At 28.5% G+C, this 13,617-nt stretch overlaps 1 protein-coding gene across 1 annotated transcript in view; it reads right to left on the bottom strand.

Moving 5' to 3' along the window:
- Window positions 1-9,973: 9,973 nt before the first annotated feature.
- Window positions 9,974-13,617, bottom strand: part of LOC106683775 (uncharacterized) — a 365,532-nt gene continuing 361,888 nt past the window's right edge. The window contains exons 6-9 of the mRNA XM_014425456.2: window positions 12,784-12,965; window positions 12,461-12,589; window positions 11,398-11,509; window positions 9,974-10,368 (exon numbers count right to left, since the gene is read on the bottom strand). Of these exons, the coding sequence (XP_014280942.1) occupies window positions 10,109-10,368; window positions 11,398-11,509; window positions 12,461-12,589; window positions 12,784-12,965 (683 nt within the window). The 3' untranslated portion in view covers window positions 9,974-10,108. The remainder of the gene's footprint in view (window positions 10,369-11,397; window positions 11,510-12,460; window positions 12,590-12,783; window positions 12,966-13,617) is intronic.

Here is a 13,617-nt window from a genome sequence, read left to right as displayed (position 1 = left end):
TCTAAAATAGATATATTTTATGTTTAAAATCTTTTAATTTTTTATAGTAGTCACAAAGTCAGTTATTTAACTTCTCTGTCTTAATTTTAACATTAGTTGTGCATTAGATGATTATTATAGTGCAATTTACTATATTAGGAACATAGAGGGTGCAAACCATTATATTAATGTCCGTTTTGTATTATCGGATATTATCTGCTCAAGGAAGAAGTAATTAACTGTATGAATATCTCAGACTGGTGAGCATTGCGAAATTGTCATGTTAGGATCTGGAATCACAGGTATTTTATTATCACTAAATTTAACACTTATAAAAAAGAATTATTATTTTATATGAGAAGAAGATGTTTGGGGCTGCTGCCAGAATGTAACACAAATAAGTTGAAAGAATTTATTTAATAGTGCCAATGTTTCGGCCAGAATTTCTAGCCTTTATCAGAACTAAAAATGTAGAACAAGATAACAACCAATGAATACAACAAAAGAAAATTTAAACAGAATGACATATTGTAAATAATTGTACAGAATGAAATTAACAAAAATAAAGTGATGAAAGAAGTGGAAAATAAAATGTAATTATAGGTAATTGAAGTAAAAATGACATAATTAAGGAAATAAAAAATTAAAGTTATATAACGCAAAGGAATATGAATATTTTAGTTTATTAATCATTTAAAAATTAAAATTATGGAAAGAAAAAATAAAATTGAGAGAAAGAAAATATATGTAACTAATGAAATATGTATTTATATTCACCAAATATTATTGATATGTTTTCTATTCACTTCTTTTGTCTAACCTAACTTTATATTTTGTTTCTTTATTCTAATATTATGGTTACATATATTTTCTTTCTCTCAATTTCATTTTTTATTTATTTTATTATTAAAAATAAATAAGTTTCATTTATTTATGAATTTTTGCTGACCACACCCCCTACCATCTTCTCATATTTTGGAAAACAATTTTTTTTTTTTTTTATATTGCTTTAAAAAGTATTTTCAAGATTTATATTTCATAGTAATGAACAAATGAACATAATATTACCTATATTATCACATGTCTATGATTCAATTTTCTCTGGTCAAGTTCTAAACCTAAAGGCTTTTATTTATGTACATCTTAGTTGTTTACCTTCTACCTCATCATTTCTTGTATGTGGCATGGTTATCCTGAAGGTTACCAATCTATTCTAATCAAAATAAAAAGGTTGAGTTTTCATTCTGCGGGGCACCACAAAATAACAGTCAACCTACCCTGGCTGAAATCGAACTGGTGCTGCTGCAAATTCGAAGTTCCTAAGGTGATGCCTTCTATATATGAAATATATAGTAAGATAAGGTATTATGAGATCTTGAACAATTTTGAATCTGACATTTCAATGGATTTACACGTTTTAAGGTCCCCTCATACCCCAAGTAACTATGTTTCGTAAAATGATCTTTGTGTGTATATGAAGTTAGCTTAGCTTAGATGACAAAAAAAATTATGTATTTAATGTTTGGGATTTTACAGCAGCAATTAGTGCTTTTTAATATCCGGTAGGTTTTACCTCATTGAATTGGTCTGAAGGGGCTCAAATGCCAAATTTCCAAAAAAGCTTCCTCTAAAGCAGAGCTGGGAAAAAAATAATCATAAATGAAACTATAACTAAATTGTCATGGATACAAAGTTTATTTTAATGAACCATTAATAACTTAAAAGGTCATAGTTTTATTTATAACTAATTTTTTACTTGCTCTAAAGTACATATCCAAATATTTTTTATTTGAAATAATAATTATCTCTTGTTGCTAGTTGTATTAAACATTGGCTACATATATATATGAAAGAATTTAATAATTTACTAAAGAATAAATTAATAAATAAATCAATGTTTTCGTATTTCCATTGTCCTGACAGTTGTCAGATCTTGTTTTCACGCACCGTTATAAGATATATATGCATATAAATCTGCTGCGGGCTTTAAACAACTTTTACTTACTACTATAAGATTAATCCGTTTATATATTTCAAATCAGCAGTTTCTTTAGTATTCAGAATGGCAATACTTTCCTTTACTAAATGTGTCTATATGTTATATATGATACATGGCTAAGTGAATATATGCATATAGTCTTGTATTGTCCCTGAAAATTTTTTCAACTAAAAATGTTTTTTAAATCTCAATTAAAAAAAGTCTAGGCAGTTGGGGTAATTGCATATCCCATGACAAATTAAAAAATGAAGATATCCTCAAATTTGTTTTGTGGAGAGAGCTATCCTCAATGGTAATTTGAAGTAAATAAAATGTAATTACTATAGATGGTTGCTGAATCAACAAAACCAATTTGAGAAAAATCTTTATTGTTGCACTTGGCTCTTCATATGCACTTACCTTGTACAAATACACTACCCAAAATACATCTATTTTTGAATTACATTTATCAAATGTATAAATTAATAAAAAAAATTATTTCTCGTGTTTATTTTCTTTTTGATTGTTTTTTTTTTTTTTTTTTAAATGTAGTTAGACATCATATTTGTTAAATAACAAAGTTGAAACAAATAATTTTATTAAACCTTTAATTTAACAACTTTTTATTTGTCATGTTACTATTATTTAATGAAATAATAGTTTTTATTTTACATATTTAGTTTGCTGTAAGTTTTTTTATCTTTATACAATTGCTTCTAAGCACCAAAGTTTTTGGGGTTGATATCATGGATGGGAAAAACAGGTTAAGAGTAGCCTCTTTTTCTGCATTGGTAATGCATTTGAAGGGGGGGCTGAGGAAATTGGATATTTCGGAATAGCGTGGTAGTTTGTGTCAGTCTGATGGTGACGGGGCACACCAGTTTTGTTGTTACCCAAGTTAAGAAAAGTTTGTGTTGAAATAAATGTAAAAAAAATATTAGTTGTAGGAATGGAATATTTTTTATTACATATTTGTATATATATTAGCGGTTCTCAAACTGGATTTTGGGGTGCCTCAAATGTATTCCAGGGGGGCCACAAGTGAATGCTACTTTATCAAAATATAACAAAAGAAAAAAACTAAAATTGAAATAGCAAATATACAGTGCATTCCAGCATTTGCTTTGCTTAGTTTTTTCTTATCTACCTACACATTCAACCACTCTAAAGATAATTGTGCCAACATTTTATATTTTTTTAGCTCAACTGACATCAATGAACAAATTTGATTCTGTGTTAACCTGTAGTCAAACCCATGCAACCGATAGAACACCTATTATCCAATTTTTCTGAAATTCAGGAGGTTTATGTCTAGATAGTATATTAGTCTAAAAAATAAAATGTGCCATTTTGTGTAGAAAAACTTAAATTGTGGTAAAACTCTAAAACGTGCAATTTTGTGCAGTATAAAATTAGTGTAATTTTTTTTATTTTCCCTGATTCACATTTTTGTCGAGGTTTGGAAGAATTTGAAGCAAGGGAACAAAAGGTGCAATTGTACAAAAATCTGGTCTCAAGTAACAAAATGAAATAACGTTCAGAAATTAACTTTATAAAATGAATTTCTTATTATTTCTCAGCTTACCATATCACCTTCCTGTCCCTTTTGAACAAAATACTCAGGTTCAATTTCAGTTTGTTGCTTACTTTCTTTGTAAGTGAGTAATTTTATTTATTGTTATTTAAAACACTAAAAGCTAGCCCACAGTTGAAAATAACATTTTCTTTAAAGTTCATAAAATTTCAGATCAAGAAATCTGATTGAAATCTTGGATTTGGAATAGAGATACTACCCAGAGTGTAGAAAAAATGAATAAGACAATGTTAAGCAATAATCTCACTTTTACAATAGCCAACTTAGTTTTTTGTCAACTAACTCAAATAAGTTTGTTCCCAGACAAAAGTTTCAAATTAAATTGATTTAAACAAATTGACAGTGTAACTCATAAACTAAGCAAAATTGGACCAACTTAGAATAAACAAAATGGAAGGCGTTTTTATGAAAAATTTGGTACTCTCTATTTATAAAATTTTAAATTAAAATGATTCAATTTTTCCTAATAATCCAATCATTTTAACTAGCTATAATTTTCTTCCCATCACATTTGTTAATGATGTAGAATGATAAATTTATAATTATCAAAATATTTTAAATGATAGAAGATTAATTGTAATAATCTGTAATTAATCATAATAAAGGACATGTCACTGGCTAATTCCTTTTGTTAATGTGTTACTCTTTTTATAATGTAATGTATATTAATTATTTTCATATTCATTTTTGTATTTTTTTAACATCAACAATTTCCAAAGTAATTATTGGTATTTTTCGTTACTAATTGAAAATTTGTATTGTTTTAGAATTTTAAAATATTTAATATTTTATAATATTCGAAGTCATTTTTAATCCCACTTCGAATTTCTTTTTTGATTGGGAACTTTTTGTAGAAACATCAGTACCATGTTTGAAGATTTAAGCGGCCTTATTACATCTTTTTAGATTTTTTTTTACTGAACATTTCATGTTTTTTTACTGCATATTGGATGGATTTTTATTGCATAAAAATCTTGGCTCTGGTTATAGGTATCAAATAAATGTTAAAGAAGTAGAAAATCATATTGCATGTAATTTTTTAAAAATTATTTTCTTTTTAAATTAAAATAAGGTTATTTAGATTTTACTAAACCAAAACCTGGATCAAAACCAATTATAATTTTTTTACTAAAAAATAATAAAAAATGTTTGTTATAATAACTTTTTTTAATTAAAAAAATCCTAAATAAAATCATTCCATTTTATATTAACCATTAACTACAGTTTATTTTAATTCAACCCACAAGAAATAATTATATGAAACTACTAATTATTAATTGATTGTTTGATTTTCATTTAAAGTTTTATGATTTCGTATAAGTATATTCCGATTTGCTTTGTTTTTTATTTATTAGCTATTTGTTGTGTTTAGACAAATACAACTGGTATATTGCTCAATATACCCCGTATACATGTATTAGTATTGAAGCTCAAAAAAAAAAATCGAATAGTTTTGATTTCTGTCAATTTTATTGCTTTAATCTATCTTTCCATGGCGCTACAGCCCAATTTGGACCTTGGCCTCCTCAATGAGCCTTCGGCATGAAGTTCGGTCTTGTGCGACCGCTCTCCAGTTGCGGATGCTCAGAAGTTCCCTGGAATCCCTGATGACGGCATTCTCCCATCTCAGCCTTGGCCTGCCTCTTCCTCTGGTCTGATGCAGCCTACAGTCCAGCAACCTCCTCGGGATCTCAACCGCTGGGATCCTGACAACATGGCCAACCCAGCACAGCCTCCCTAGCCTTATGTGCCGCATCACATCTCCCTCACCGAACAGCTCGTAGACCTCCCTGTTGGTTCGCCTCCTCCAATTCTCACCTACCTTGACACAGCCAAATATTCGGTGCACAATTTTTCTTTCGAAGACCAAGATCTCCTTTTCTTAAGCACTTGTCAGGGTCCAGGCTTCTGATCCGTAAGTGAGGATTAGTGTTTTGTTGAGCTGGCATTTGGTGCGACAAGTGACAGCTCAACTCCTCAAGTACTTCTTGAGTCCAAAATAGCATCTGTTGGCCTTCATAAGATACTGATTTGTTTCCAGGACGATTGCTTCAATCTGCCCCTCAGATAGTCAATATATTGACTATGTTCGATTTTGATTTGATAATATTGACGGTATTGGGGGTCTTTTGGGGATTAACCTGAACAAAGAAGAGACAGTCTTGGTGGCAACATGGGTGGAATGACTAAAAATGGCATTGGAACAGATTTAGAAAACCTTTTTTTTTTTTGTGGAAGTTCGTATCATGTGATGGCACAACTGAACATAATTTATTTAGTAAAACTCTGTTTGAAAAAATTGAAATAATATTATGTAATCCAAAAGAATCACTGAGAAGTACAGATTATTTTTACACTTTGCATATTTTTAGTTTTTAAAATATGTCTTGTAGCAGTGTACTGGTGTTATCGACTGACCCTTGGGTAGATTAAAAAATTTGTGAGCTGTCTCACAGCCAAGATCAGCAAAGTGTAGCCAGCAGGACGAACTAGTAAGACATAAACCATGATTCAACATAAATTGTCTCACATTAATATGAATTAATTTCTTTAAATTTGCTTATGTAATAATCATGCAATTTACAGTTGGACTCCCATTATCGGGAGTTCTAAGGGTCCAATTTAAAAAAAAAATTATGTATTGCTTATAAAAGTAATGAAAAGAGTGATGTTTCTGGTAACTGCTTTTCCAATTCATATTCAAGGAAGGGTAATGTTTCAAGTCTCTATGAAACTCTTACTGACCTGTTTCCCTACAAAACAAAATTATTCACTCAGTTGTGCTTAAGTCTCCATTCAAATGAAAACTAATGAAATGTCGCAAAAAGAAAACGTGCTGTTTTAATGCTTGAACAGAAATTAACCACAATAAACGAGTAAAAAAGTGAAAGTGTTAAAAAATTGTCTGCTGAATTAGGAATTGGCATGCAAATGTCACATATTTATGTCTGTTCGTAATATTTTTAAGAAAAAAAAGACTTTTCCGACTTCCTATTGTCATTGGCCCATACAACATATCCTTGAAAACAATGAAGAACTTTACATTAAAAGATGTAGGTGAAGCCGTCCATCAATGGTTGATGCAAAAATGCGCTGAGGGTCAACAATGAGTGAAAAAGCAATGTGGTTTCATCAAGACTTAAATATTAAGGAGCCATTCTCCGTTTACCAAGGGTCGCTCCTCAAATTTAAACAAAGAATAATGTAGCCATTTTATTTATTGAAAATTTTAACTGTTCAGTCAAACAATATAGTTTAACCCCCGATCAAATTTATAATGCGGATAAATCGGGATTATTTTAGAAAATGCTTCCTTCAAAAACGTTAGCAGCTCAATCCAAAAAATATGCTGCTGGTGAGTAAAAATATTCATACATTCATTCTTATGTATTTTTTATATTATAATTTAATATATATTAAACGTTTGTTAATGCAAGTGATTTTCTGCACTATTTTTTTTTGTTAAAATTAACCTTCTTATCTATCACTTTAAGTCAATAAAATGTAATTTGATTATTCCTGAACCCCGGATAACAGGTACTCTGGTGTATTGTTATATTTATAAATGTATTCTTCGAATGGATAAAGACTTCGAAAGATAGTTACAGTTCTCTGATCCACCTAAAGTTTGTTTCTAACATGCAGTGACTTTCAATGGTCTTCAAAGACAAGATTTAACTTCAGTAGATAATCTGGAATGAAATTATACTTCCAAAGGAGACAGTGAGTTGACAAGTTGACAGACTACTAGTGGATAAAATAACTAACACTATTTTGGTACTTCAAACAGTGTTGTTAGTTCTCGGATTTTCCTGTCTTAATACCTGTGAGTATAACCGAGGAAGATTGCTCCTCAGCTGCCTCTGTTTCTTTCACCACGATTTAAAACAAATATTTTTAGAACTTGCTTTGTTCCTTTTAGCTATAGGCGAATACCCTACAAAGTGAGGATTTGTAAGGATTAAGGTGAAAACCATTAAACTTGCTGATCCTATGTGGTTTGTAAATTGACTCTTAACCCAGCAGGATTGTCGGACTTTTCTTGTCCCCTAAGAGTTTCCATTTATCTCATGGTAGATGATTTGTACTATTTTTTTATATAATTGAATGTGGTGAAGACAAAAATCTTTACAGTTACTTTTAATGCAAATTGAAATTTTAAATTGTAGCTCTTCCATCTGGGGCTGAAGAATCCAGATTTTGTAAAACATCTAACATCTTGCCTTGATCATGATTTAAAATTAGAAATGCAGGTATCCATGTGAGCAAAGTGCACAAATGAGAAAAAAAATGTCACTGTAGGAAGTAAAAGAGGAATTACCATAAGCAAGCAATCTTAACAACATCAAAGAGTTAACGGAAGGCAGACAAAAGTTTAAACAAAATAGATGAAATACTAGGAACATGTAGATGTTTATTTCCCAACTTGAGCAAAATGCTCAATGCCTACACCTCTCCCAGGTTAACAACTTCTGATCCTCTTTCCCACCACCTGACCAGCTAACCTAACCTAATTGAATGTATATTATTCAAAGCCTTATGATATTACTGGACTTCACATCTTAATGTGGTGGATCGGGCTGAAGAACACATATCTCAACAGGCTAATATACCTACCATATTTTGTAATTTATAGCGTATTGACTTTTTTTAAAAATTGATGTAGAGTCTACTTTATTGTCTACGGCTCGTTTTATAAATATTTCAAGGTTTACTAATGCCAATAATTAGTAGCTGGTACATACATGGTATCTTACTCTTCTCAGACCTTTCATAACTTTCTTTGCTGAACTAATGTGGAACTGCTAAAAAAATTCCAAATAATCTTCAAAACGACAGAATAATGAATAATATAAAAAAAAAAAATTCTTTTTTTCATTTCCATTTTTAGGCTAAATAAAAAACTTCAAAGCGTTATTGAATCAAAGATTTCAGTAATATTAATCTAATGCTAGATTTTGATAATCAACTGTTCTGTTTCTTATAAACTGCAGGTGGAAGAAAAAAGTTTAAAATGCTTTTTAATGTAACACAATAATGTAATACACATCAAGATGATGGAATAAGGAAAAATAAAATTTAAGAAAATGTTGTACATTTATTAGAACAAAACAATGTCACATATGATATGTATGTTATATGAATACTGTTTGCAATATTTTAAGCTTTATTTTTATTAAAAAATAAAACAAAAATAAACAGATAGACTAGAAAATACATCAATCATTGTGTTAAATTAACCAATGCAACAAGTGTTCCTCTAACATACTTGGATAAAAAATTAATGATTTTAAAAATAGTTCTTGTATATATACAAATTCAAAAAATACAACTCTTCTTATTGCTAAATATAATTATTATTTACAGCCCTCCATTATCATATCTACAAAAGATTGTTTTTAATTTACATTTTTTTCTTTATGAAATTCATAAAAATATTAAAACAAAAAAGATTATACTAATCTTTGGAAACTTGAAAAATAAACCTTTAAAACAAAAATCAAATCTTTCTCTCCAAATAAATTTAATAAAAAAATTTTAAAAATAGTAATAATAATTCCTGCTTTCAGTCAGTTTACAAAATCAAGAATATGTAAAGATGATAGAATTGAAAAATTATTGTAAAATTGAAATAAATAAATTTATAATTGATAAGATAAAATCTCTAATATAGTCATTTATATTGAGTGATGTTCAATGTTATAAAATATTTCAGAAGCATAAAATACATTTTCCTTATAACATCCCTGTTTTGATTTAATTAGAAAATTTATATCAAATTTAAGAGGGGGGGGGGACTAGCACTCGGTGTAGTTTTTATTTTTCATTTATTTTAAAATCATTCAATTTTTTTTTCTTAAAAATTCGGGAGAATCTTTTAACCAACTCAATCGATGAAAGGAGAGATTCATCAATAAATAATTTTGAAATATAACAGTTTGAACTTGCATGAGTGAAGCTAATGATTTGAAACTTACGGACTATTATTGAAATTTTGAAAAAAGACACAAGTGAGAAGAAATACATATTGTTTATGAGGACACATTTTTTTATTAAAATTGATTATGCTTTAGTGAATCTCATTAAAATATCATCAAAGCTTATGAGAAGAAACTTTTAAATATGTAACTATTTCTAATGAAAATCTAGATAAAATATCAAAAATATAGGACTTGACTAATGAATATTTATTTATAAAGTTGTTCTAAACATTCTATGAAATTTTTACCAAAAAATAATGAGGTGTTATGAAGGAATAAGGAAATTACTCAGGGTCACCTTGTATACTAGTCAGGTCTAGGTCATAGTCCCCACATTTCTTTTTTTTTAAAGGCAGTACCTTTTTTTCCTGAAAATTTGAAATGTTAATGATTACATTACCTAACTTTATGTACACATTTGAAAAATAATTTAAATAAAACAACTTGATTTTTTTTAAATAATTGTAAAATACAAAATAAAAGTTTAAATTTGCACAGATAAATGAACAAAAAATTTTAAATCTTGGTTTATAGTTTATGAAACGATCTAGGTTCCATAGAAGCTGATGTATTGTTTCAGTTGTTTTGATCGCACATTTCATCAGTCAATGCTTCCAAATCGACATACTCGCCATTAGTCTCTTCATCAGCAAGCAGGGCTGCCAAGTCCTGTTTGAGATCTGTGAATGATGGCCTTTTTCCGGGATCATTGTGCCAGCATTTAGTGAGCACTTTGTAAAGCTCTGAACGACAATGTTTCGGTTTCTCAAGCCTGTATCCATCCATCACTTGTCGCATCACTTCCCTACCACCCATTTTGTTATATGGGGTTGAACCTGTTAAAAATAACATTACATTATTATCTTAATGAAAAAAATATCCATTAATAGATGGTTCATTGACATAGTGGACATCACAAAATAAAGTGGGTAGGTATTTTTGCTTATGTTGGTAGTTCTTCTGTTTTGGTTACTATCAAAAGCAATGTAGTGAGATTTTTTTTTAATCAAATTAAAAATTATAAATATATGGTATTATTATCTTTGTACACTTTCAAATGTACTTTATAAATCAGTAATTAATCGATTTCTTATATCTTAATTCATATAAAACTATTTCCTTATGATAATATATTTAATATATTGATATACACTATTAGGTTAATTTTATTTTCAGCTCAATTTTATATTTCTTAAGTCTATCAATTTTATGGTTATTTGTTAACAAAAATATATTATGTATGTTATTTATTTTAAGGGAAGTGATATTATTGTCATCGTTAAGTTGTAGAATCTTATTTATTTATTTTTTGCTCAAGTCCTCCAGTGGAAATGTCGAGATTCATTTTTTGGGACCGTTACAAAATAAATATTGACTGACCCAGGTGGGAATCGTACCCACAATCTTCTGTACCAAATACTCTGGGATGTCCTAACCCACTCAGTTATCAGATTCTGTCCGAGAATCTTTAATTTATTAATTAGTTTTAGGACATTAATTGATATTGTGTTATTTAAGAATTATATAAGCATTAAAAAAAAATTAGTTTTAATCAATCTTTATTTATTACTATGATCTGTAAAACAAAACAAAAGATAATAAAATCCTACCTTTCATTTGAGAATGATGTTATTTTATGGAGCAAGAATTGGCGATTTAGTAATTTTCCAGAAACCTTATTTTGTGATGTCTACTTAAGTTTACATGAATAAAACATCAGCTGATGAATAAATCATCAGTTAAAATATCAGTTTTACTGGCAAAATTAATTAATAAAAAGAAGCAATCCAATAATAGTTTATTAAAAAAAAAAAAATGACTTTATAAATTAAACTATAGTAAAAAAGACATTAAAAGTGGCGTACCGAGAGTGACTATTTCCCACATCAGTATTCCAAAGCTCCATACATCAGATTTATGGGTGAATAAACTCAAATGGAGCGATTCTGGAGCCATCCATCTGATTGGAAGTGCACCCTAAAAAAAAATAACAATTATGATTATTGCAATGAGAAAAATCTGAGAATTTGAGATTTGAGAAGCTACTTTCTAGCCATACAAATTGTGGTAAAACCTGATTTATTAAATTTGTTTATGATTTAAATTTTTTTTTCCATAACTTTAATGTTTAATTATTATTAAATTAATATATCCATACTTCTTTGTTTCTTTGCATTATATAATTTTAAAATTACCTTGATTATGTTATTCTACTCACATAGTTAAACGTTTTATTTTCCATTTTTTTCTTTATTTTATTACTTTATTTTACTAATTTTCATACTATATAGTTATTTATTTGTGTCAATTCTGTTTATATTTTATTGTATTTTTTGTATTAATTGATTATTATTTTGCTCTTTGTTCTTAGCCCTGATGAAGGCTAGAAACTCTGGCCGAAACGTTGGCACTATTAAATAAGTTTTCTCAAATTCTTTGGGTTTTTTACTGACTGCTCCCCTAACCATCTTCTCCTCATATATATTATCTATAGTCAACTATCTTCTCATCATTCTAATTTATTACAATTTTTCAATAAAAAAGAAGTTATTCTCAAAATTTCTTATAAACAATATTTAGATAAACAAGATTTCCATTAATAGGATCTCATTACATTTTTACTTTTACTATAACAATAACTAGTTTATACAAGATGAGCCATGCTGGTTTGAATTTATTCTTTGGCTGGTCTGCACTATAAATTTTTAATAAATGGAATTTGGTCCAGGTGCGGTCAAATAAAACTCAAATAGTAAATTGGTGTACTATTTTTATAATAAATTTTTAACTTCACACTCTACTTAAATACACAGTAGATCATATTCCCTTTTTTATCCTAATTGCATTATATAATGATTTGAAACATGGGGATACTGTAAGAATGGTTTAAGTACAAAAATAAGATATTCAATGCAACTTATTACATACTCTGTTCGGTCTTTGCTCATATATTTGCCCAGTATCACGAACATTTCTTGACATCCCAAAGTCAGCAATTTTGCAAAGCTTAGTGTGGTCTACCAAAATATTTCTAGCTGCCAAGTCTCTGTGAATTATCTGTAATTCAAATGAAATATATTAAAATTTTATTATTTCTATTTAAAAATTAAAGATCTATTTTGTTTATGAAACAATGCTTGTGATCTGTTCATGTTTTGAATATATATCAGCTTTAATTAATACAATAATAATTGAAATATTTTTAACTTTTAGAGTTTCTTTAGCATTAATCAAAGAAAGAATTAGCTTACTCCTTTAGTAACAAGATATTCCATTCCCCTGGCAACACAATAAGCAAATACAGTGAGATCCCGCGAGGTAAGTGCCGAAGATAAGTCAGAAAAATTGAAGTAATGTGCCCGTGTCCGATGTTCTCGCAGGAATGCCAACAACTTACCATACATGACATATTCCATTATCAAAAGATATGGCTCTGAAAATAAAAAAAAAAATCTAATTAACAACAATGACACAAAATTCTTTATTTGTATAATATTTATTACTTTATTTTGTAGCTTTATATATCACCAGTTTGATTTCAATGAAATTGAAATTTTAAATAAAGCAAGCTATATGACAATAAAAAAGTATGTATTTACATTACAAAAAAACATCAATAATATATTCGATTCTAAAACAGACTTAAAAAAAATATAGAACTTAGAATATCATAAAGAAGAAAATAGGCCCACATTATATATGTATCATTATTAAAATTAATAAATAATTAGTGAAAGAAAGTTTGATTGGAGCAATATGTATAATATAAAATGTAACAATAAACACCAGACAAGTGGATTTAAAAGTTATACCACAAAGATGAATACTGAATTAATGAGCTTCCAATTATGCTATATCATATCCTAAATAGAAATTTCAATTTAAAACTAGAAACACTACATCTCGACAAACGACTGACATGGAATCCTCATACAAGACTAAAAAGACAAGAAAGTGCTCGTAGATTCCGACTATTGCAACATTTACTAGATAAACAGTCTAAATTGCCAATCCATTACAAAAGACTGATCTACATGACTATTATAAGGCCTATCTGGACATACGGAGTTGAGCTTTGGGGCTTT

The sequence above is a fragment of the Halyomorpha halys genome, unplaced genomic scaffold (genome assembly GCF_000696795.3).
Source record: "Halyomorpha halys isolate HHAL.00 unplaced genomic scaffold, Hhal_1.1 Scaffold516.1, whole genome shotgun sequence".
In the NCBI taxonomy this organism is placed as follows: Eukaryota; Metazoa; Arthropoda; class Insecta; order Hemiptera; family Pentatomidae; genus Halyomorpha; species Halyomorpha halys.
Note: the sequence above shows the minus strand (reverse complement) of the source record. Positions and strands in the feature narration are given on the sequence as shown.